Consider the following 24,689-nt stretch of genomic DNA (forward strand, 5'->3'; position numbering starts at 1 on the left):
GTTGAACATTGCCAACATTATAGGGACTTAATGTTTTGAAGAAGTAGATAGTAGTCCTTCAGGGACTTTTAACATGATCATCTGTTAGTAATAACTATTTCTTTGTAGGTCTCCTTCACCTTGCCAGCACAATTCATTAAAAATCTTATGACTGGAACGGCTTTACTTACATTTCTCTAAAATAACTTATCCTTGCTATGTAGCAAGCAACTCCAGAGATAGAGGGCACTCTTTTTGAAATGCACCAGCTTATATCTTTTTTGAAAATGTAGCAGTTCTTATCCTGCTATTTTACTCTGGTGGAGAGTAGAACGATTTAAGCGAGATTAAAATATCACTCGCAACTTTTTGGAAGACAATTCATTTTGGTATCTTCCAATTTAAAATAGCAAAGAAGGGCACAGTCTGAGACACAATTTCATGCTTGCTCTCAAATAATATCTTTCTAAAATTAACGCATTCCAGGAATTTACTTTTTGATATAATTAACATAATATTTATTGCTTTTATTATACAGGTCTACATACTGTTTGCTTGTCGCAGATGGATTTCTACTGTTAATGGCTTGGGTTAGTTTTCAACAGGAACGTTGTATGAGCTGCATACCATGTTCCTCTTTATATAATGTCATATGTTGATTTCAGTAATAGCAAATTTAAAAGGGTCGACAAATTTACTAGCATTGACTGCGAGAAGTATAACAGCAGTAAAAAATACGTATTTCACAAGCATTCATAGTAACCTTAAGTAAGACTACTTTCAAAAATGACGGGTAGCTTCCCATGGGGAAACTAAGAGAGAGAAACCAATAATGGATATACAAAGGTCGAATATCACCCCGTACTATTTTAGATTAACTGTTTCGATACATAAAAAAGAGAATAAAATAGATTGTTATCGTGACCATACACGAATATAAAAGAAAAAAAAAGTCAATAACAACATGTTAGTGAAATCAGAGAAAGAAAAAGAAATGTCTTCATTATCATAGATCAGACATTGACGTGATGACTATTCGCTCACGGTACCAATAGAGATACAGACTTTGTCGCCGTCATTAAAGGAAACCGTACCATTATTGTAGACGTACAGTAGATCATCTGTTAAACCAGTTTGTTCCTCAATAGTCTTTGACGAATCATAGAAAATTGAGATACATTCTCCAAAATCGGCTGAGTTAACTGGGGCATAAGCTTCTTCCGCTAGTTGTTGGCAGATGTTAACATTACCAATAGATTGGCTACTAGTGTAGAAATCATAACTCTTACCCATACTCCATGTCTTGACAGCTTCATCAACATAAGATTCCTATTCTTCCTTAGCAACAATAACACCATAAGTAGTTTTTGGGTCACCTGTATGAGATTCAAGATAGAAGTAGTTGTTAATACCATTAAGTTGGGTGAAGTCTCCTGCAATGGCTGTCAATACGAAATCCATGTAAGAATTAATTTGAATTCCCCCAAAAACACCGATAGCGTATCCAGCTTCAACTAGTTTATACCCTTGATTATTTCCGGCATCTGAGTAAATATTGAGAGCCACCTCGTCCACAGCATATACTAGATCCACTACAACATCAGTAGGCAAGTCACCATCCCAGTAAGCGAAACCTTCGTGAGTCATCATAAAAGTTCCTTCTGAACAGTTGGCTTGAGAGGATGGAAGTGCTCCTGTAAAATCTGGAATGTCAAGTTCGCACAAAGCGACTTGGATGAGGAAGAATAACGCTAAAAAAACATTTAGTAAATATCTTGTTTTTTAGTTATAAAATAGGACTTTGTAAAACTGTATCGCCAATATCTGTTCAGGAATCAATAAATCGTTGTTGATTATGGATTCACGATAGTATGTTTCTTTTTACAAGCTAGCATATAGATAAAATGGAATGGGAATATCAGTGAAAATGGGGAATAAAGCCAGATTTTTATATGTTTTAAAAAAGAGCCTGTTAGATAACCTCCTCTTCAGTTAGCATATGAACCTCAGTGCTAGCAACTTTGGAAGATTGTCTCCGATTTATTAGCTTTTTCCAATGTTCTAATTCCTTACTATTCGAACCTCAATTCTCGAAAAATCGTACCTCAATTAAGCCTCTACAGTTAGCAACACCGACATCTATACTTCTTAGCTCTTTTTACCTCAAATTCTTTTAGAAAACGTCATTTATTGCTAATGTTGTTTTTCAAAGCGGGGTGGCCATGATAGCGCCGTATAAGTTTAGAGTTACTCCGATTATCACGATGACGGGCTATATCTCAAAATGGCAGTTTACATTCAGCTCTAATGAGGTTCTTGGCCAGCTGCGAATAATAGAAGTGTTATTTGAGGCTACATATCTCGCAAGTGAATAATATAGTACAGGCTAAAATTTATCGAAGCCATATCTTGTGACCTTTTCATATTTAGAATCGCCGGTTAAAAATACCAGGATTGTGAACTTGAATATCGGAGAAGCCATTGCAGCAGAATAAATCTTACTGGCATCAACGCATCTAGAGTTAGATTTCATCACTACTAACTTTAAAATGTGGATAAATATAACGGACTTTCTAGTGTTCTGGTCCCCGGCTGTACTTTGACAAATATTTTACTTTTCTTGATAATAGAAATGGTAGTAGCTACCATTTGAACTTTACAATTCAAGAAAATTAAAGTTTTGCTATCTAAAATCTGAAACATAAATCATTCAACGAACAAGGGCTCCTCTTTTGAATTTTTTATTCTCATCAAGGTGTGATGGAAGGTCAAATACAGAGAAGCCACTCGATATCATTTTCAAATTCAAAGAGAATAATATATTCTATACTGCAATAAAATATACATATAAAATATCACACTCAGTGACCATGTTACTATGTGCCTGTAAATTAATTTGGAAGCAGAAATGCATGAATTCATTTTCCATTAGAAAGGGAATAGTCAAATGGTTATTTCCTGCCCCTTCAATATGCGCAGAATACCAAATAGCGTATTCCATATAAATACGAGATTGATGCTGTAAAAATATGTAGAATCCTGACATATTGTGCGTATAGAGGGAAATACGCAATTTCAGAATATTTGTCTGTCAGCATCCTTTAAATCACTGATTTTTTTTCTAGTTCTACGGATCATACGCTGAGCCACTGTCAGGAGAGCTGTAGCTGATTGTAAGAGCTGAAAAATCTACTACCAACATTACCACTAAGATCCAGATTCCCAGGTAAATTGTTATGACGAACAGCAGTTCCACCATCTGCTTTCAGTTCTTTAAAGAAATAGTATAATCACTTGGGCCATATTGAAAAGCTACCGGCCACATGTTTAAATCGGGACACTGTAACTAGTTAAGCATTTCCTATATACACGGCATAATATCTAGTGACTTCTAGGCGCAAATCCATCCGATTTCCTGCCCAATAACATGATTAAGGGAACTCTGATCGCTGGACAAAAGCTGTTTCATTCAGACGGAGCCTAAAAGTTGAGCTTGTAAAATTAGTAATATTGGTACCGCTGAAATTGTCCTGTCATGAATATTATATGATATACCTTTCCACTGAAAGATCTTTCGACAAAACAATTGTTTGACCACTATTACAAATTTAATGCTGCCATCAAACTAGAGCTTGTTCTGCTCATCAGTGATACTGTCACAACTTGAGGACTTGCAGATTCGCATTCGATGCCCTACCGTAATAACGGCACACTTGCTTACGAAGCAGACGCTAGCGACTTGACTTTCGTCATTGGAAAAAAAGCTCAGAAATTCACACTGTTGCCAGTCAGGAACCTCAACATATTTATAACGATCATACCCACGTGTCCTGATAAGATGTAAATTATTATAACTCAAAACATCGTGTTGAAATTTATATAAGCAATATGAAATGAACTATTGGACCCTTCGTATTAAGTTTTCCTTTTCTTATGGTGTCATTGAGAGACTATAAGTATAAACTGTTAGTACTACTAAAATGTCTTTTATCAAAAATTCTACACCACCTGCTTCGAACAATACGAAATATTCGTGTCAATCAAGGTTGGAAACTTCAACCTCCAACATAGCGTTATCATGCCTCCATTGACAATTTTGAGAGCCCAACATCCGGGTCATCCCAAATAGAAACTGGGCTACCAATTATTGCGTTCAGAGTGTTCAAAAGTCTGGTGGATTAGTCATTATTGAGGCTTCTTTTACCTCCTTTTAGGCTAGCGGTTTATGATAGCGCTCCTGATATTTGGCCTGAAGAACAAGTTAGAAAATGGAAGAGTATTTTTGCTAAAACTTTATGACAACGACGCTGTGGTGTTAGATAACTTGTGAAACTTGGGACAATGGGCTATTCCTGTAGTTGCAAGGTATGGCCCACTTTTCGATTCTATATCCGACAAATCTGCCTTGATGAAGATTTAAAGGCAAGAATTGGAAAGTTGGGCATCAGACAGCACACTATTGCAAAAGCTGAAATTACTGATAGTTGTTCAAGGATATTCACAACTATCTAAGAGGGCTATACTATTGGCACTGACGGTGTTGAAATTCATTGCGCAAATGGCTGGTTTATAAACCAATTTTTAGAGCCAGTCTGTAACAACGGAAAAGATGCATACGGCCATTTTATTGAACATAGAGAGACGTTTGTCTTGGAAGTTGTAGATGCTGTAGTTGGTGCTATTGATTTAGGAAGAGTTGCTATTAAATCTTCTCTCTGGGTTAGTTACAGCAAGATGCCTGGTTCTGGAGACATAATAGAAGTATAATTAGATTGAGTTATATTGACTATAGCAAATACTGGTGCAATAAAATCTTAATCGTATATTCTAATCTTCTTATAAAGTAAAACCTATAATATAAGCAAATTCCAGCCAAGAGAAGTGTCTGGAAGATATAGGCCTTTATATATGCTTGATCTGAGGCGGTTACTTGCTACAACTTTCAAGGGTGTACCACCATCAAACTTGTAACACCATGAAACGCGAATTAACATAAATCTAGAGGATATAAAGATTATTTATCTTGCAACATCAAAGTGACCTATTTTCAGTTCCCTTTAATAATATCGAAGGCGCTACCAAGAAATTGACGAATTTCAGAGTTTACGTGTGGACTGAGATTAAAATATGCAAACCAGTACGCCCTATTAATGTGAGAAAATTAATATAAGGTCATTGGTGACTTTTTGCAAGGTCATGGTGATTACCGCATTTTGAACGTCCCTGAGATAACAACTTTTTGTTTAGTCACATACGTTCCTTTGTTATCAATACAAGAGGCTACTGTACCAGAGATAACAAGGACCGATAGTAAACCAGACGTACTCATTACATAGTCTCACTGTGCAAATTTTCACGGTAAATTGTCGATATTGATTATATTGTAAGCTGCCCTTTATCGAATGTTACGGAGACACCTTGGACCTTTGCTTAATGGTGTTTTAACACAGGCAGTGCAAGTTTAACTACGACATAGCCACTAAAATAATATACTAGACCAAAGAAGAGCTTAAGGGTTGAATATGAGAGGCGACACCACCACTCATATATATAACTTTTTTGTGAATTACACCAATACTTAAATATAAAAACAAACTTAGCATATGTTTAAATACCAAGCAGAGAGAAAAATAGCCAGCAGGAGAACGTGTTTAATTGAAACAAATAATATAATATGTTCAGTTGCGGCTTACTAAAAGCTATTGAGTATTGTCGGGGACAGCACCAATAGAAACACAGACCTTATCGCCGTCATTAAAAGAAGTTGTACCACCATTGTAAACATAGAGAAGATCAGTTGCTAAGCCAGTCTGCTCCTCTAAAGTTTGTGAAGAGTTATAAGTAATCGAAATGCAGTCACCAAAATATGACGAGTTGATAAAGGTATATGCGTCGTCGGCTGAGTGCTCGCATAAATTATATTCATTAATAAATTGTCTGCTGGTGGCAAAATTGTAGCTTTCACCCCTACTCCAAAACTTTATTGCCTCAGTGACATACTCAAAACTTAGATCTCCTGTTGCGGCGATAAACCCATAGGTAGTTTTTGGGTCACCGGTAATAGATTCAATATAAAAGTAATCATTCATTCCATTTTCGACTATTAAAACAGCAGCATAAGTATCGAGAAGGTCGCTAGATATAGAGTCAAGCTGATTACCTCCAAATGTGCCTATCATGTAATCATCCTGACTTACTCTGATTGCTTGAATATTTCCCCCTGCATTATCTCGAACCAGCACAATATCGTCTAGAGCACCTGCAAAGTTGACATCATTAGAATTTGGCAAGTCGCCATCCCAATAAGCATAAAAACTGTGAGCGGAAATTAGATTAGTGCCGCAATCGCTTGATGAAGTGGGAAACCATCCATCGCCCACATCTGGTATAGTTATTTCACAGAGGGCTAGAGGAAGTAAAAAATACAGGATTAATAGGAACATTTCGTCGTTTGTTGATTTTAATGTTAGTTTAGACGAGCTTGTAAAGTGCGATAAATTAATGGTAGCTGGAAAATCAATAATATAAATTGATTAACAGTGGATTGTTGTTGTTTTTTTTTGAATTTAATAAAATATAAGATTGTTGAATTTTTTAGAGATAAATGGTAATACAATGGCCTATTTATACGTTTATTTTGTTCTATTTGTCCGATTAATTCACCATTGGGAGGTTCACACTATAGCTGCAAGAACGCCAATTGCTATCTCATGCGTAAATCTTTCGAATATACTTTCTTCTATTTCCACATCTATCCAGGACTAATTCTAACGTTTGAACCTCAACTCGTCATTATCGTACTGATTCAGTTAGAGGTATGACTGAAACATACCTAAATTGGATCTCCGTCTGAAATCATTCTTTGACGTCATTTTTCATGTGCGGGGTATGTAAATCGCTCTGTCGCTTTAAAGTTCTCCGTTTATCTCAACGCCAGAAAAGGTAATTACATGCAATGATTGTAATGGGGGTCATTTAACAGTCGCGGAAGCTAGGTTGAGGCCGTCCACATTCGTCGGAGTTTCAGTAAATGTTTCAATTGCGCTGTATTCGTAACTGCTGTAAAAAGTTTTTGTTTACCGGAGTGTTGATTAACCCAAAATAAATACTTTCACCGATTAATGAGTTGTGAAGCTTTTCGAAACTTTCTATCTGATTCCATCTAGAAAGTGCGCTTAGAGATATGTAGTTTGCAGCTCTTTAGCCTTGTGCTGTGATCATCATGACTGCTCGCATCTGTAGCTGAAAAGTCTCAGCTGAGTAACAATATCCTTCCCTATTAACTATAATAAAAAACCGGCTGTCGCAATATGGATGTACCGAGGCTCAAGTGGAAAGCTGATTTTAGCGTCTATGATTGGCACTAACTGAATTAAATTTTTGTAATAGTGTCATTACTATGGGGCAGAGAAATCCCTGTATCTATCTACCTTTAGGATTCGAGGAGCTTGCAAAATATTGGGGATAAGACCTAAGAAGATACAAGATACGTACCTTGACATGCTCTTTTTACTACTTTTCAATACCTGAACGTCTAACGCGGCGATTCTGACCTGCTTCTCCTGTGTACGATATCGCCCTTCAAGTTTGCTTTTGACTAGAAGCAAAAGTACCTTTGCAATATTTCCTTGAAACTGAAGAAAAATAGAGAATTTTTCCACAGCTGATGACAACTCCTCGAAAAAAAGATAGTGCTTACTTTTTGCCCTCCTAAGTCATCCTTGAAAACGATATCATATAAAGAGCTGTATTTTTAAGTAGAGATACCACAAAATGAGCTATGCAACCTTAGAAGGTGGCTATTGAGCTATTGTCATACATAAAAACATAAAAATAGATAAATAACTTTGCGTATACGAACTTTCAAATAATGGTAATAATGAAATGGCCAAAATCTTGAATTGATAGCAAAAAGTGTGGCTCATGCTGTAGCAGTACCGATAGATACACAAACTTTGTCACCGTCGTTGAATGAAACAGTGCCGTTATTGTAGATATAAAGAAGATCATCTGTCAAGCCAGTCTGCTCTTCGATACTTTTCGAGGAATCATAGAAGACTGAGATACACTCAGCGAAATCATCAGAGTTTGTCGGGGTATATGCTTCGTCTGCAAGACGCTCACAGAAATTCACTTCTCCAATAGATTGGCCACATGTGTAAAAGTCGTAGCTTCTACCCATACTCCACATCTTGACCCCTTCATTGACATACTCCTTATAACCTTCTTTAGCAATGATAAATCCAAACGTAGAAGTAATTGTTAATACCGTCAAAATCCAGGATAACACCACTATAAAGCGCGGTCGCTAAGCTTGTGACTTCATCGAGCTGTATACCTCCGTAGAAACCTAGTAACCAGAGTCTGCGTCGGTTACCTTGATTGCCTGAATATTGCCCTGATCGGGGACGAGAACTGTGTAAGGGGTTTGAACTGTACTTCCAATGTTGAACTCGGTAGTAGTATAAGGTAAGTCACCATCCCAATAAGTAGAAAGTTCACAGGACGTTATGAAACTCCCCGTGCTACATTTATCTACGGAGGCTGAAAAAGAATTTGTGGGAGGTGGAATAGTAAATTGACAAAACGCAACTTTTATCAAAAATAAAAACACTAATATAAACATCTTGTAACTGGTTTAGGATAAATAATGTAACTTTTTAATACCCAATCTAACAATCTGTCGATAAATGTTTGGCAGTAAGTTGTTCTTTTAAAATCTAACAAATAGAGAGAATGGAATGAATATATCAGATGCGAATAGCATTAAATTACCTATTTATATGTCAGTACTTATGTTTGATCCTATTCACTCCAATGAATTTTTTGCAGTCCTCATGAACCTCATTACAAGCCTTTGACCATCTCCCCCCTTTTCAGACTTGCATCGTTATCTTCATGCTAGCTTATCACCAAATAAAAAGATAGTACAGGGTCTGCAAATTCTTATGATATTTCTTGACTTGGTTGTACTAACTCGAAGTGATGCTATGCAAGTTCCACAACGTGTCTAACCTTGTATTTTCCAGTGACGTCCGTCATCGACGTCATTTTTTTTCCAGAGCGGGGTCAGAAAATCTCCGATTATCAAAATTTTGTCTGTTTATTACATTCAAGCATAATGAGGTTCAGCGATCATTTTGACCGGTTGAACCAATTGAGGTTATTGCCATGCATTCTTTACCGAAATGTGTTGTAGGAATTCCATTTATAGTTACAGAATGTAGAACCACAATGGGAATTTTTCGTTACGAAGAAAAGTTATAGAGCTGATTTTTTGCACTATTCTTACCTCACGTAGAGGTCTGAAGCTGAAGAGCTGTTAGCTACTGATGGTGACGAATTCAATGAGGAGACCAACCAGTTGGTCGAAACGAGTGAAGCATTGATCGAGGAACTCAGGGCAAAACAGGCTGCTGGGTTTGCTGTTATGTGCACGTGTATTTTTGTGGATGTTGAGAGGTTCAAGTTGGTGACTCTTTCTACTTTTAATGGCATTTTGTTGAAGTACCCAAAGAAAAGAAGTGCAAGGGAGAATATGAAAATTAGTGGCTTGAGACAATGCCTTGCTGGTTTGTGGAAGCATATAATAAGGCCCTCTTTAGAAGGTGACGTCGTGCCGGTACGTACGCCAGCATTATTTGGACACAGCAAGCAAACCCACGAGGTTGTTTGTGGTGTAAATCCAAGTAGAGACTTTCCAACAAACGGCAGTATCGATGACTACTATGCTTACAAAAAATTGGCGCAAGAATTTCAATCACTGGCACAGTATACTTTTGTAGCCTTGATGTAGAACCAGAGAAACGAAGGTGTCATGAAGCTGAGGCAGGCATGTATGATTTGGTGAAAGCAGGTGGGGAACTTTTTGAGAATTTTGAGTTTAAAAGCTCAGTTCAAGAGAGATTCACCAGTGCTGTCATCAATTCTAATGAACGGTTGCTGGCTCTTCAAGCAATCACCGCCTTTGGGAGATCTTTAACATTTATTCTGCCTGTGTTGGCTCTCAAGAGAAAGCAACCTGGGAAATATGTCCATTTTGTAGCTGTTCCTTACGAATCGTTGAAGATGGCCACACGTACGAAGTTGGAAAACGCAGGTTTGGTGGTTGGAGAAACAGGTATGTTGACAGACCTGCATGCTGAAGCTAATCTTTCAGGCGTGGATGTACTCGTCGGTTGTTTTGATAGCTATGGAGATGCTGGCGTTGCTGATGTAATGAAACTGTGGGAGAAGGTGTTTGGCACGAGACGTAGTCGTGGTATTTTTGTTTTTGATGAAGCACATGTCTTGTGGCTAGAGAAATCATTTCGAAACATTTTCCATTCAGTGAAAGGTCTCAACTGGAAATCATTTTTGAAAGTGGTGTTTGTTTCTGCTACGCTGTCGTCAAAACTGGGCCTGTTCTTTATTGTTTAGTGAGCATACTGTAGCAGACTTTTGCACAGCTGTAATTTCTCTTTTTGAGACTTTTTTGATCATTCTTTGATGTTCTTATAAACACAAGTTGAAAAAGAGCTTGCTCTTTTTTGGAGAGTGGATTTTTGTCTTTATTTTTATTATTACAGAGACTTCTTACACGAATGGATGAGGTTAAGCTAATACCTAGACTTTGTAAAAAATGCGTTTTCTGCTTGTAGTTCAATTTGAGGTTCTGATCTACTAAACTTGCCGTGCACTAATGGAAGTTCTACCATTAGTGGCCTAAAAGGAAATATAAAGGAGCAAGTTGGGGTCAGAAGTACATTAATACATACCCTACAAGTTCATTTAGTCACCCTATGATAAATCTGTTCTGCTGGCAATATTTGAAAATCAAGTTATAAAAAGTTTGGTCGTAACTTAGTGAGTCGCTTCCCAGTTTTTACATGCAACATTTAGATTGATAATTCTAGTCATAGGAATATATTAACTCCAGAGCTACCAGTTGGTAGGTTGTGGTACTGAGGCTCAAGGTTTTACCTTGTTCCTTTGGATTTCTTTAACTCTAGGAGACGTGGTTGACTGTGACATAATGGACTATCAAATATGATTATATAGGATTAATCGGCCAAAAGTTTGGTATTTGCTGACATTGCCGTGAAGGTACTATTTTAGGCAATATTGCGATCGAAATAAATATAGACGCATCAAAATTCATTCTTTTCTTGCATTAGTCCCAACGGAGACTTCTAATCTAAACGTATATCAGTTTTGAAAGCTCAAGCCTAAGGTCAGCTCTATACTGGGGCGTGCCACTTTTGGTGGTAGAAATAAGCTACATTATTAGGATATTTCACAAACCCATATAGAAGTCGCTACCTTTTTTAGGGCCCAAACACCTTTTGTCTTTATTCTCTTAGAAACGTAAGGCATGTCCAAACTGCGTTACTGAACTCGTTTGTAATTTTCCAGGCTATCCTTTTCTATGAACTACGTAGTTTGCCAATTTTTGAATAAAGTAATGACTGCTATGATTGATACGACATTTGTCATTTTGAAAGTATAAAAGTGTGTAGATGTTGTCATTTTGTAGAATGTATATAAAGCTGTCACCTCGAGTCGCAATGACCGAACAGCAGGTTGGTACCATGGATAGAACAAAAAAGAGCAAGCTGGTTGCGAAAAGTCAAATCAGCTGAAAGTCTTTACTTTTTGCGGTTAATATGTGCTATTATCAAAGCATAATGCTGTAGATTTGGGTAGTTAGGCCACTTTAAATTTGCACAACTCATTTGAGTTTGAAACAAGAGTAAATTGCCACTCTATTTTTTGAGAAAGAACATTCAGTTGAGCTTTTAAGAAATATTTGACTTCTTTTGGTCTTGCCCAAGCATTTAATGTTACCCTTGATTATTCTTACTTGAATATCAAGGTCAGACTGCGAGTACTGCCTGTTTAAAATTGCTAGGCTCTCGTTCCCGCAAGTTGCTAAGTACCATTTGGGTTCACAGTCTGAGGAAAGCGTGTCAGATGCATTCCCGATAACATCGCGACCTATCGGTGCAAAGTTTGCTTGGCCACTACAGCTGTTTCTCATTGCGTACCCAGTCCCTCATCTAATACAGGCCTTTGTAAATCAGGGCATCTCATGCAGCCTGAAAAAAAAAAGATTCAAATTATATCAAGGAGAGCAACACTAATCGCGCACGGATCTCAATTTCTCGAACTAAAGCAATATATAAAAGGAAGGACTTCTGCCACATCTATACTTGGATAAGCTAACTTACCATCCACAAAACAATCGATATGCAACAACATCAATCGGAAGAAGACTCAAGTTATAGTACTGTTCTATGTGAAAAGCCTTACTACGATCCTAGCACTATTAGACGATTTCACTTCAGGATTTATTCCTTGTTGTCAGCCCAAGTACTATTCATTTTTGTTGTATCGCATGTTGTGTGCTACTCAGCTTTGGCCTCGAGCTTTGTCACTTAGAATGCCTGGCTATGTACTGCAAGTACAATAATCGTATTTGTATCCATGTTTAGCATGGGTTTCGCTGGAAGAACTGAGAATTTGGAGAAGAGGTCAATCGACCAGGAGTCACAAGTGGAAAAGAAAACTACTTCGTGGCTTACTGAATCTGTAAGAGGGCAACAGGTTGCTTTTTTCATATTCACCTTGGCCCACTGCTATCGCTTTATCTGGGACTTTTTCATGGATGAAAACGTTGAGGTTCATCTCAAGTACTTTATTCCTTCTTTACTATTGGAACTACTCATAAGTGGCACCGTGTGCGATACGAAACTGGGTGACAAGATGGACTTTTTTATGTCGAAGAAAAGTTTGATAGCTTGGTCCATCGTACAGGTAACAAGCCTTTTGGGTTTCCTTATTTTATTCTATCAAGGTAAATGCTCCGCTTTGATCTTGCAAATATGGTGTGTAATATTTATTATAGCCTACCCCGTCTTCATCATCACTAACATTGTAAGGAAACTCTCTCCAGGCCAAGAATACATGGCTACAGCGTTGCTTTATGCAACTATCCCTATGTTATCTTCAGGAGTCATGCGGCTCTCGTAACAATAATGTTAATGTACCGCACCACAACATATGTCTATACAAAACACTCACTCTATATTTTTTAACAGTGCAATATGAGATAACACTTTGAAAACTGTCATAACCATCCTGCTCGAAGTAGATCAGCCATTGGATATGCTGGGGAAATTCTACACTACAGAAAAGACATTCATACAGGTTTTGACTAATCAAAGTTATACAACCGCAATTATGAGGCTGTTATGAGTGATAACATCACTATTGCTGAAAGAATAAGCATGAGTCTCCGTCATATTTTCTCTTTTCTAGAATTATTATAAATGACAATTACAAATAATCGAACATTTCGATAATAGGCGGCTAAATTTATCGAGTGTTACTGTTTGCATATGGATATGTGTTGTAAAGATTGACTGAATTCAACTATGGCATTATTACCTAGATTTCTAAAAGTTCTTGCTGAAAATCTTGCTCCACCTGAGACAAAGTCGTGGAATTCATAGTTGGAAATTTGGACTTAATAGACCAAACACCAAGCACTACTTACAATTAAATAGCAGGGGTGCATTTCCTCAAGAGTTATTCTATTTGCTTACTAATCCCTATGCTTAAATCAAAATCGACAAATAAGCTGTTTCACAAAGAGAAATTTATGGGCAGTGTTATTCTTGAACTTAACTGATTTATTACTTCTTGTCTTGCTCTCCTATCTCTCAAGCAAAATCTAAAACTATTCAAAAACAATCGATATCCTAACTGGTGGTTATTAAAAAGAAAATGGACCATATGTATAATTCGACTTCCACAGAGAATAGGGCCATTGTTCCATGTAGTTTCACGTATGCCTCAATTTTGTAGCCTTACTGAGCTTTGAGAAATAGTCCGTCTCATTTACTGAAGAAGTATAATAGTTCCGAAATATGGGAGTGCTGGAGATATCAAACTCCATATTACAGCAGCAGTTAGTTCAACAAGGGTCTTGCAATATATTCCTATATCATAATACCATTTAATATATCCAGTGATAAGATGAAACCAATCTGTCACACAGAAGGCTTTAGAGCAATAAATCCAATAAACACATTTTGATTATAGATAAACTCTTCCTCTTCCCATGATCAATATATGTTAGACCATCTTTTCATATAAGAAAGGAACCATTTGAAAATTCATTAGAAGCGGCAGTATGTTTGGGTAAGACCATGCTTTTAAAGGCTCATTTTCGAGTTCAGAGAACCTTTTTCCTTACAAGGAGTTGCTTTGACCTCTCTTCTTGCCATCAAGTTAAAACTGCAGTTGCCGTCAACTTTTCCCACCACTTAGCAATACCATTGTCAGAGCCAAATTTGCGGCGCAACCCCAGGTCCAAGGAACATGGTCAGAGCTAGATCTCCCCTTGGAAGCACTCAGGATATCAAATGGACAGTTTGCAATTGGATGCAATTTTGGTTCCCATATAAGAAAGAAAAGAAGCGATTGCACTATTACCGAATATTATAGATTTCCAGGCTGCTGCCATTACGTACATAACGCGCGTCCAGCATAAGAAACAAACTGAGATGATCAGGAAGCTACATGTGTCTGCTCACAAAATATGGTAAAGTTTGAAAACTCCAGGAAAAATGAGCATCGTGGAAATCTCAGCTAATTCGAAAGTTCAATTGTTTTTTTTTGAAAGATGCCCTAACAAGGCGTATTTGATACAACTAGTTCTTCTTTTCTTGATTGTAAGATCGAAATTTCTCTTTGTTCGAGGAAAAGTGATAAAAGAGATGCAATGGGTGGTCCCGTGGCCTTTCTAGGTCTCCCGGGGCAGCACCAGTTTTACATTATCTGTCGTAAGTTGTGTTTTAGTGGGGCAGCATAGGACAGCAATATTCTCCCCTATCAAAAGCACAACAATAAGACGTCTGGCTCCATCAACTTAATTTGGTTCGTTAATTTTTATAGATCTAGAGATGGCGTTGCAGAGTGATAACTTCTACTCGTGTTATATTTTGGAACTATGGATGCCGCATCAGAAAGTCCAATAGTGTGTATGACTGTGACATTATTTAAACTAGAAAATACTCAACAGAAATGTAGTTATCGACCACCAATTAAAGCAGGGTTGAGCGTCCGGTAATTTTCAATTGTAAGTACTAAGTGGACGTCTTTGATTCGTGGTGTACTCGTGAAACAAGAAAAAGAAACGTTTTTTTGCAAGAATAACTGAACCATGTTAAAGAGAGATACGTTAAAACGTATGACACGGTTGGCGTATATCTGTAATTTGTGCGATTAGAATCATGTTGCGAAAAAACTTATGCGCAACGTACAAAGAAGGTTTCGGTCATCCGACCACTTTGGGAGGGATGATACTATCCAGTACCAAATCATTCTTTCTTCACAGACATATTTCTTCTTTCAATTAATGCCATCCGCCAACTTTTCTCCCAATACCTTATGTTCAACAAAGACAGCTTCCAGCATTAAAATGGTAGGGAGAATCTCGTATAAATAGTGCGGACTCTGGGATATATTGCGAAAAAATGAAAAATCCAAATTCTCTTTATTTGGATCCTTCTAATAAGCAACAGTGTTTCGAAATCAAGTTCTCCTCACATGCTGAAAGCGACATTTTATTCTGCTTTCTTATTATCTCTATGCTTTATTTTTGATTTTGCATATGGATCAAACGTAATCTTAACAGCAAATGATACAATTGTTATTTTACCCGATGATTTGGTCATTACCAGGGTTCTGAATGGAATTGCACATACATTTAATGATGATGAATATTTTGACGATTCGCTACAACATACTCGTATTTATGCGGAATACGAAGGGGAAACTTACCAGTTATCGCCGGATCGTATGACGGGTGCATTGAGTGAAGACGAAATCTCCCTCTTTGTATATCTATCAACTTTTGGTATAGCAACTCTAGCAATGAGAATATCGACTTCAGATTACGTGGCTAAAACACAAAATCCACGGTAATAGCATAAATTCCGAGAATTTGCGGGTCCACTAATTGGAACTACGATTTGAAATTTTTGGCCATTTAAAACATGTTATGACTTACTCTCGAAAAGGCTATATATATATATGTAGCCTGAAAATGAAATAAGGCAAACTTTAGTCCTTATGAACTACTTTAGAAGACATAAACAAGTGTGATTTCCAGCGGAAGTGCTCGTTAGCCAGCCGTTACACCATGACTCAGAAATTTACTATTAGCCTCTAAGCTGCATAAGAAACCTCCATGCCTAAAACTATCAAACATGCTGAACAAGAATAACTATTGATAAAGGTTCGGTGCGAAGCATGGGGACGCTACCAGAAAAAGCAAAATGATTAGTGTCAGACATACATAGTAATGGGGTGTTGATATGCATCGATATGTTGATGTTCCTCATTCTATTATATGTAGAAAAAGGTATATTTAAATCCCGCTATAACACATATTCATGTAGTGGAATATATCATGGGTATTTACACCTCGTTCAAACTCTTGGAGGTTGAATAGGCTTCGATGTACCGAGTCCAAAGCTAAGTAGGAAGATAGAAAGCTGGTATCCTGCGCTGTTTAGACATCAAATCTCAGTTAGTGTAGCATAAGAGCTTTTCGTGCCTTGACTGACAAATGTAGACTTAAATTGCGGCGACTGTGAACAAGGCATAAATACCAATGATATATTCTTCTTACCGAAAGAAAGATTTCCATTCAGTTTGTATACATTATATTCTGTATAGTAAGAGAAGGAGCCACAGAGCACTGACACAAATCAAATATACTTATGTTAGATAATGTCTGCTCACAACAATCTACAACGAGCAATCCTCCTAAGATGTTTGCTGAACATATCATCATCCAAAGATTGGTTCAACACACGCCAACTCTAATTTACCTTTACATTTATCGACTAAGACATACAAATAATCTTACGATACATCAAGGTATCTGTGCTGCCTAAATAGCGCTTGCGTAGCGTATACAGGAAGCCAGCTTCCTAACTTCCTGTGCCGTTTTGTTTTCTCGTATTTGAAGTTGATCTAACCTTCGGTATAAATCTTTTTTTTAATTATATTGGAAATAAGTTACCGAAGCTTATCCAATGTTGAATAGAACGAAGACGTACAATATTCGACAGAATCTGTTCCTGTAAATTCTGAACTTGAACTCAGCAACATCTTAAGCAAGTTAAAATATTGAGCACTTGAAAAGGAGCAAACGGAAAGAAATCACTGTTCCTCGTTTAAATTAGACCCCCCCATAACGCATCCTTTTGACAGTATAAAAATCATAACATCTGTTCATGGACTTTACTTGAGCAGATCCCACGTCATTGCTCGGACATTCCTGTCAAGTTTTTTTTGTTATTGCGCGCACTCAAAATATTGCCCGATCATGTGGTCATACCTGCACATTTTTTCGATGAATCATGTTACTTGATGCATTAACTTCAATTTTCTGGACTCAGATCTTACTAACTATTGGATGCAACTGAGACACTCGGTCGGAACAGGATATTTCACACGGAGTTTCTTTGACTTAAGCCATAAAAAGAAAGCTGCATGCAATAGTATACCAGCGATAGACATAAAAAAGCAGAATCAGCAACTGCCTTTGCATGAAACGAATTTTTTTCTTGGTCTCCTGAGTTGTTGGGACCTATTATAGTTTTTGTTTTCTCCTTTTCCCCCTTTACTATGAAATCCATAGCACTTTGTATAAATAAAAGCTGGGATGTGCAAATTTTTCTAATACAGTGTACCGGTTCATATTCATTTTTGCGCTCTATCAACAATAAAAAGGCAGTAAGAAACTAGTAATATGCGGAAAATCACAAAGTTATTCTTGTTCACATCACTGCTATCTGTTTTCACGCGTAATTTCTCATATGCATCTAATGTTATACTAATAGCAGATAATACTATCGTTATGTTGCCAGATGATTTAATTATCAGCAGAACAATAAATGGCACCTCTATTCCTTTTACTAGCGACGAATATTTTGATGAATCAATTAATCACACATCTATCTATGCACAGTATGCTGGAGAGACCTATCCATTACCTTCTAACTATACAACGGGTATATTAGCCGAGGATGAGATCTCGTTATTTGGATATTTATCCACTTTTGGAATTGCGAGACTTGCAAAGGAAACGGTGGAGCTTTCAGACTGTACCGATAGTGAAGAAACAGCGTTAATTGCCCGAGGTTATAGTGGTGGATCTGCCCTCGTCGTTCGAGTTTTTATTAATTCATTGGGAAAATTTAAGCAGTGCTATCTGACTAGCAAAAGCGGAAAAAATTGTTATTATTCTCAGTGTCAAAGCAGAGGTGCCAAATGCTTAATTAATGAATATACTTTAAGATGTAACCAGTCTGGTGATTGGAGTGCTGCGGCATGTAAGTCATGTAAATGTGCGGCTGGATACACTTACGATTCTTTCTAAATTTTTCATGAACTTTTACGGTATGAAAAAAAAAATCTATATAATAAAGATATACCAATTCAAAGAGAAAACAAACAAAAAAACAAACAAAAACACACACAATCTGTTAGATAACTCTATTCCTTGTTTTTTTGCACGCTTCCGTCCATAAATTTATTGCAAATATCAGTCTATACATAGAGTAAGTACTTCAAACTCACAGAGTGGTGATTTGCCGTTCGAACAGTTAGCTTCCCTTCCAAATTTTGAGGTCCTTGGCTCTTTATAGACTTTGATTGACTGAAATAAAGCTACAAGTTAGACGTTTATGAATTATATATAAAGTTAAGTAGTAAGGTTCTACCTTCTTATATAAGGATATCTTGTAATATGGTCTTAAATAGATGTAACTATACCGGACTCTAACGTCCCATCGCCCTGATTGAGAGCGATTGACCACGAGTTCCATTCTGCTGTAACTTATCTCAAGTGTTTTAGTTCACCGTCTTCTACTGTTACTAACACACATTACACTTATCAATGGGCCAGAATCTTACCATCCTTATATCATGTATCTACTCTTACTGATACGTCATTGCATAATTTTCTTTTTTTCTCGAATAAGATAAAAGCGAAGATCTGATCTTGAAAAAGTTCTTCCATTGTCAAGGTCATCGAGAAAAGTAACAATTAGCACGGCTAAATATTAGAGTCAATCAATGAAAGTTACTATTAACGAACGTTTTTCCGTTGTGGAGGGTTGGGTTGTTGATGAAAGAAATTGTAAAGTTATTGCGAAATCAATCGTTACACGGATGCTTTCTGAGCGAGAGATAGAGCTATTAAACGCACAAGTATTGCAAGAATATGACGCAATCGACAGATCCGGAACTATAATCTTTGAATACAGCTCTGGGGAGCTACAAAATATGAAAAAATCATCACGTTTACCAATTCTGTGAGACGTACGATGGTATTATCCTCATAAAGGAGGCAGGCTATGCACAAAAACAAAAGGAGAATCAAAAGAGCATTCGTGGAAAGACGTCATCGTGTCTCCTTGAAGGGAAGAAACTACATTTACCTGAAAAGAATACATCCAAGTAACGGAGAAGTGCCAGAAATGTATGATGTGTTCGATAATGTAGAACAGACAAGAGATAATAGAGTTAGCTCAATGATTAGATACCAGCTATTTGCATTTTATTGACGAAGATTACGACATTATTATGTCATACGATGCAGAGGAAATGAGACCATTTTGAAGAAGAATTTTGTTAAGGAAGCTTATGCCAATGCTAGAAGAAATGGTAAGCTCTACTTTGGCGGGGACTTTCATGTTGGTAAAAATGCATTCATCAAGGATTTGACTAAACAAACTGTTGAAGAATACGGAAGACGGTTGGCGTGCCCGCTTTATATTTTGATTAATGGATACAAATTATCATTTCTCAGAGAAAAGGACTTTTTGCCAGAACATAGAATAGAAGCTTTGAACAACCTTGAAAATGAAGGCCAATGCGTCTCTATTTATTACGATACAATTTACGATATATTGACCGAAGGGGGTTGCCACGAGTATTTCACGAGATGGGTTCATTCCTGCTGCTTCAACTTCAACGAATGGGTGTCATATGGGCATCCCTGTCCACGACTCCATGTTAGAGCCTACAGAAACATACTGGATGCTATCAAATTGTTTATCAGTATTTGGTTTTTCAGGAATTAACAAAGAGGAATCACAGAGGGTTGTAGATGATATCAACATGGGAAGACACTTTTATGGATATTTCAAAACGTTATACTCGAAAGTCATGAACGAGGAGGACATAGCAGCCCGTAACCTTGTCACAACCAACCTGGAAAAGGGTTCTGTGAGTTTAGGTACCAAGACTCTGTCGCTAAATTTTATTTCACGGATTAAGATTGATCTTCACATAGAATTCGATACGTGCCAAACAGCTTTAAGAGAGTGGTTTATTTTTGGCAGCCCTCCAACTGCTTATATGACCGTTCTAGATAATAAAAACATTGAGCTTATGCAGGAAGATCCCATGACAAATAGTATATTCAAAATATTACCGCAATGCCATGCTGCCCAACATTATTTCAAATGGAGGAGGCCGGAAGATGCCTCTGTATCTGAGATCAGAACAAAAGTCGTCAAACTTATCAATAAGATGACAAAACTCCTCATGGCTAGCGTATGGATCTCAACTGGATTTCCAGTGCGATTTACAGAGTTGAGTATACTATCTGTGGGCGGTACGTCCAGAAACCTGTATATCGACTCAGATACTCGTCTCTTCTACTTCAGAGTGACGTATAACAAAAACAAAAAGTTCGATAACAGAATATTCATGATGGACCTACCAGTGACAAGGAACTTATTCTGGTTTGTGTACATTTTACGTCCGTTTGAGATCGAATTGCTGAGCAAGGTATTGGACGTGATGGACAGTAGCATGCTTATTGGCCATTTCGCAAATGCCGTTCGTCAAGAAATTGAGGATGAAGCTGAAGAGCTGTTAGCTACTGATGGTGACGAGTTCAATGAGGAGACCAACCAGTTGGTCGAAACGAGTGAAGCATTGATCGAGGAACTCAGGGCAAAACAGGCTGCTGGGTTGGCTATTATGTGCACGTTTATTTTTGTGGATGTTGAGAGGTTCAAGTTGGTGACTCTTTCTATTTTTAATGGCATTTTGTTGAAGTACCCAAAGAAAAGAAGTGCAAGGGAGAATATGAAAATTAGCGACTTGAGACAATGCCTTGCTGGTTTGTGGAAGCGTATAATAAGGCCTTCTTTAGAAGGTGACGTCGTGCCGGTACGTACGCCAGCATTATTTGGACACAGCAAGCAAACCCACGAGGTTGTTTATGGTGTAAATCCAAGTAGAGACTTTCCAACAAACGGCAGTTTCGATAATTACTATGCTTACAAAAAACTGGCGCAAGAATTTCAATCATTAACACAGTACACCCTTGTACAGACAAAACGTACTTTTGAGGCTCTTGCTGTAGAACCACAGGAACGTCAGTGCCATGAGCCCGAGGCAGGAATATATGATCTGTTGAAAGCAGACGGTGAACTGTTTGAGGACTTTGAGTTTAAAAGCTCAGCTCAAGAGAGATTCACTAGTGCTGTTCTGAATTCTAATGAACGTTTCTGGCCCTTCAACAGTCACCGCCTTTGGAAAATCTTTAACATTTATTCTGTACCTTTACATAGAATATGCCTTTCAAATATTTATAGTGCGAAAATGCCCTTCAAATACTAAGCGTGCCTTTCAAATGTTTCCGAACCTGCCCTTCAAAGATTTGACACCTCAATGTTAGAAATTGTAAGGTATTTGATGGTTTATAGGTGTTAATGAATTATATACAGAGTTAAGTAGTCCGGTTTTACCTTCTTATATAAGAATATCTCCTTGTATGGTCTATAATATACGTCGCTTGTCGATGTATGGTTGATTCTGCGTAGGTAGCTTTTCCGGACATAATATGAGTATAATTAGCTTGAGTTATGCGGACTGTCACAGACACTGGCAGAGTAAAACATTAATATTTTATTCTAACTTTCTTATGAAGTAATATATAAAACGGAAGAAACTTCCAGCTGAGAGAAATATCTGCAAGATATAGTTCTTGACATGTGTCTAATTTGAGATGAGTGTCAAATTGTAAACCGGTACCGTTCTTTCTTCTTTAATCCTAGCTTCCAACGTGTATAAAAATGAATCGTCTTCCAACATATCGTCCCACTCTGATGGGGGACCTCATAGTCCAAACGATTCTCTGGAGTTGGGAAGATAGATGTTACAACTTTTTCTCAGTAGTGTTAGATTGGAGTGCTGCGGTACTTGTATGCTCTTATTCCTTGATTATGATTGCGTTTCGATAAATGATTCGAATGAGGTAGAAAGGCAGAATAGTGTGGAGTGTTGAATTGAGAACAAATATCAGTTATTTTAATAAAAGATTAGATGACTTGTGTATCGGCCACCATAAGAGATACTTGGCTCGTTGGATGAGTCTAATTTAAATGGAAGAGTGGTTGATACGAATACAATCAAATTCATAGTTACAAATGTTGTCAATACCTCATAACAGTTGAAAATGTTATTCCGTGTCATTCTTAGCATTATATACCATTGATGGTGAGAGTATAATTCTTAAAAAGAAGGGTCTCCTGATTTATTGAAAAACATTTCATTTTTAAGGAACATCCAGCTCAAGAAAGCTGTTCATGAGTTATTGGAGTTAAGACATTCTAATCTGTACGTATTTGGTAAACTACCAGAGAATAAGAGTAAACTGATGGAAGGAGTGTTGGTCAGCAATACGGACCCATCCCTTTAGTCATATCTTTATCTTGTCCCTTCATTCTATGCATTCGACATCGTGCTTGGAAGTAGTAAGTGTACTTTGTTCAGTCAGCTCTGGGGTTCATTGGAAATGTAAGTTATGTCTGTTAGTTAAAGTAATCGTGTAGTTGATTGAATTACATCAAATCTCTTTTTCTCGAGAATCGAAATTTAGAAAAAAAAAAAAAAATATTCGAAGATTCGAAGTTGAATAAACAGGGAAGAGAGCTGAGAAGAGAGGAGTGATGGCTGACAAGTATAACAGATAAAAATGCGAATTAGGCTAAGATCAGTGTAATTATGGTCAATTGTTATTGAAATGAGCTTTAAGGTCGAGACTAGTACGTTTATTCACCTAGATTTACTGAAGATCTGAATAGCTGAGAAAGCTATGATGTGTCCAAGTGTTAGTCGACATAATTGTATGCTTTAAGGCTGACTAGTTCTATTCATTGAAGGCCAATTGAATGTAGTCATGATTATAGAGTTAGTTTACGCTGATTTGGTGTCAATTCCGATCGATCTGAAATGTACAATCAATTTAATAAGGGGAAGAAGAGTAGACAATACAGGCCCAAAATAGCTTATTGAAAGATTTTTGATAAAGATAAGTTGTATTATTAGCAAGTGGTTACGTTGGTGGACTTCCCTGATTTCAATTGTCCCTATATAATGGCGCCCCTTTGGATTGATAAAGAATATGATAGGATGACATAGTCATAGATATTTCAAAGTAAAGATAAGGCAGCATTAGCACAATAAATACGCACAGATCTATAATATTGGTCTTAGGTGATGTAATTCACAATGTTGTCGGATTCAGCGACGTTGAAATCAAGATTGTTTAGTCGATTTCTTGAGATATGTTCTAGGGAAGTCGTTGGGCAATTGAGTAATGGTGTTGAAATAGTGACCAGATGTCGATGAGAAGTAGTAACGAAGCTTCGTTGGTAATTGATCGGCGTATTTGATTTGATCAGAATTTGAGATTGCGGATTGACGAAGCTGGTTTTCAATAGTCTTTCGTAAAGTATAGGTTAGAATTGAATGGATGTATTTATTCTAAACGATAGTGTTGGCACTGGTTTGTGTTCATTAATTTGGATAATATTCGTATGTGGAAGAAGGGAGACGACAATATGATGCGTGTATTCCTATTATTACAAAGAAAAAAATGATGGAATGAATGTCACCTGTTGGTGAAGTATTCAGAACGATTATTATAAATGACGCTAGTGATAAAGAGAATGTCTGAGGTTAATCTTTGCAGGTTTGAGACTGTCATTTGAGAAACTATGATGCTATTAGAACAATAATTGAATTCTTCGAGTGGTTATGTTCCATGATAATCAAAGATAAAGCTATTTCAAATAAAAGGTGAATCAATAAATTATAATCAGTGGAATGCGATGATATATCCAATAATGGGGTTAAGTCATGGAATCACTTGAAAGTGATATTAATGTTAGTTTTGAGAATAAGAATGTTGAACGTTGTGTACGTCATAATTAAATGATGATATCCTTATTGTTATTGTTATTGAAAGAAATTAGACAGAATGTCTGTGAAGGCTGTGATTAGAATTTAGCTCGATCATTCTTTGAGATGAGTAAAACAGGTCAAATACGAAGGCGTTGTCCTCATGTTATGAATAGTAATAGCTTCATATTCTCTTCAGTTAGATAAAATATGGGTTATTTGACGGGAATGACAAGAATGACAGAGAAAGGCTTTCGTAAATTTATTATATCAAGATCACAGTTATTGAGTCTGTGGTTCCAAGTTATATCGTTGTTCTTTCGAAGTAATGTTGTTGATGAAAATTGGAAAGTTTGATCATAATATGTTATGTCATTAGATGAGTACAGTAAGTGGTTAAACTGGCATAGAATGGATGTCCCAAATTTAGACGATAGAGTATTCGA

At 37.1% G+C, this 24,689-nt stretch overlaps 5 protein-coding genes across 5 annotated transcripts; 4 read left to right on the plus strand and 1 right to left on the minus strand.

Annotated features, from left to right (window-relative positions):
* Positions 1-5,678: 5,678 nt before the first annotated feature.
* KAFR0G03820 (uncharacterized protein) lies at positions 5,679-6,422 on the minus strand (the record flags this gene model as incomplete). The annotated part of the gene is made up of 1 exon (XM_003958501.1): positions 5,679-6,422. The coding sequence occupies one exon, from the start codon at positions 6,420-6,422 to the stop codon at positions 5,679-5,681; it is 744 nt and encodes a 247-aa protein (XP_003958550.1).
* Positions 6,423-9,813: 3,391 nt separating this feature from the next.
* Positions 9,814-10,398, plus strand: KAFR0G03830 (Y' element ATP-dependent helicase; the record flags this gene model as incomplete). Its single annotated transcript, XM_003958502.1, has 1 exon — positions 9,814-10,398. One exon carries the CDS (start codon positions 9,814-9,816, stop codon positions 10,396-10,398), a length of 585 nt encoding a protein of 194 aa, XP_003958551.1.
* A 2,046-nt stretch (positions 10,399-12,444) lies between these two features.
* Positions 12,445-12,990, plus strand: KAFR0G03840 (uncharacterized protein; the record flags this gene model as incomplete). Its single annotated transcript, XM_003958503.1, has 1 exon — positions 12,445-12,990. One exon carries the CDS (start codon positions 12,445-12,447, stop codon positions 12,988-12,990), a length of 546 nt encoding a protein of 181 aa, XP_003958552.1.
* A 4,798-nt stretch (positions 12,991-17,788) lies between these two features.
* Positions 17,789-18,418, plus strand: KAFR0G03850 (uncharacterized protein; the record flags this gene model as incomplete). Its single annotated transcript, XM_003958504.1, has 1 exon — positions 17,789-18,418. The coding sequence occupies one exon, from the start codon at positions 17,789-17,791 to the stop codon at positions 18,416-18,418; it is 630 nt and encodes a 209-aa protein (XP_003958553.1).
* A 1,613-nt stretch (positions 18,419-20,031) lies between these two features.
* KAFR0G03860 (uncharacterized protein) lies at positions 20,032-21,678 on the plus strand (the record flags this gene model as incomplete). Its single annotated transcript, XM_003958505.1, has 1 exon — positions 20,032-21,678. The coding sequence occupies one exon, from the start codon at positions 20,032-20,034 to the stop codon at positions 21,676-21,678; it is 1,647 nt and encodes a 548-aa protein (XP_003958554.1).
* Between the last annotated feature and the right edge of the window lie 3,011 nt (positions 21,679-24,689).

The sequence above is a fragment of the Kazachstania africana genome, chromosome 7, assembly GCF_000304475.1.
Source record: "Kazachstania africana CBS 2517 chromosome 7, complete genome".
Classification (NCBI taxonomy): domain Eukaryota; kingdom Fungi; phylum Ascomycota; class Saccharomycetes; order Saccharomycetales; family Saccharomycetaceae; genus Kazachstania; species Kazachstania africana.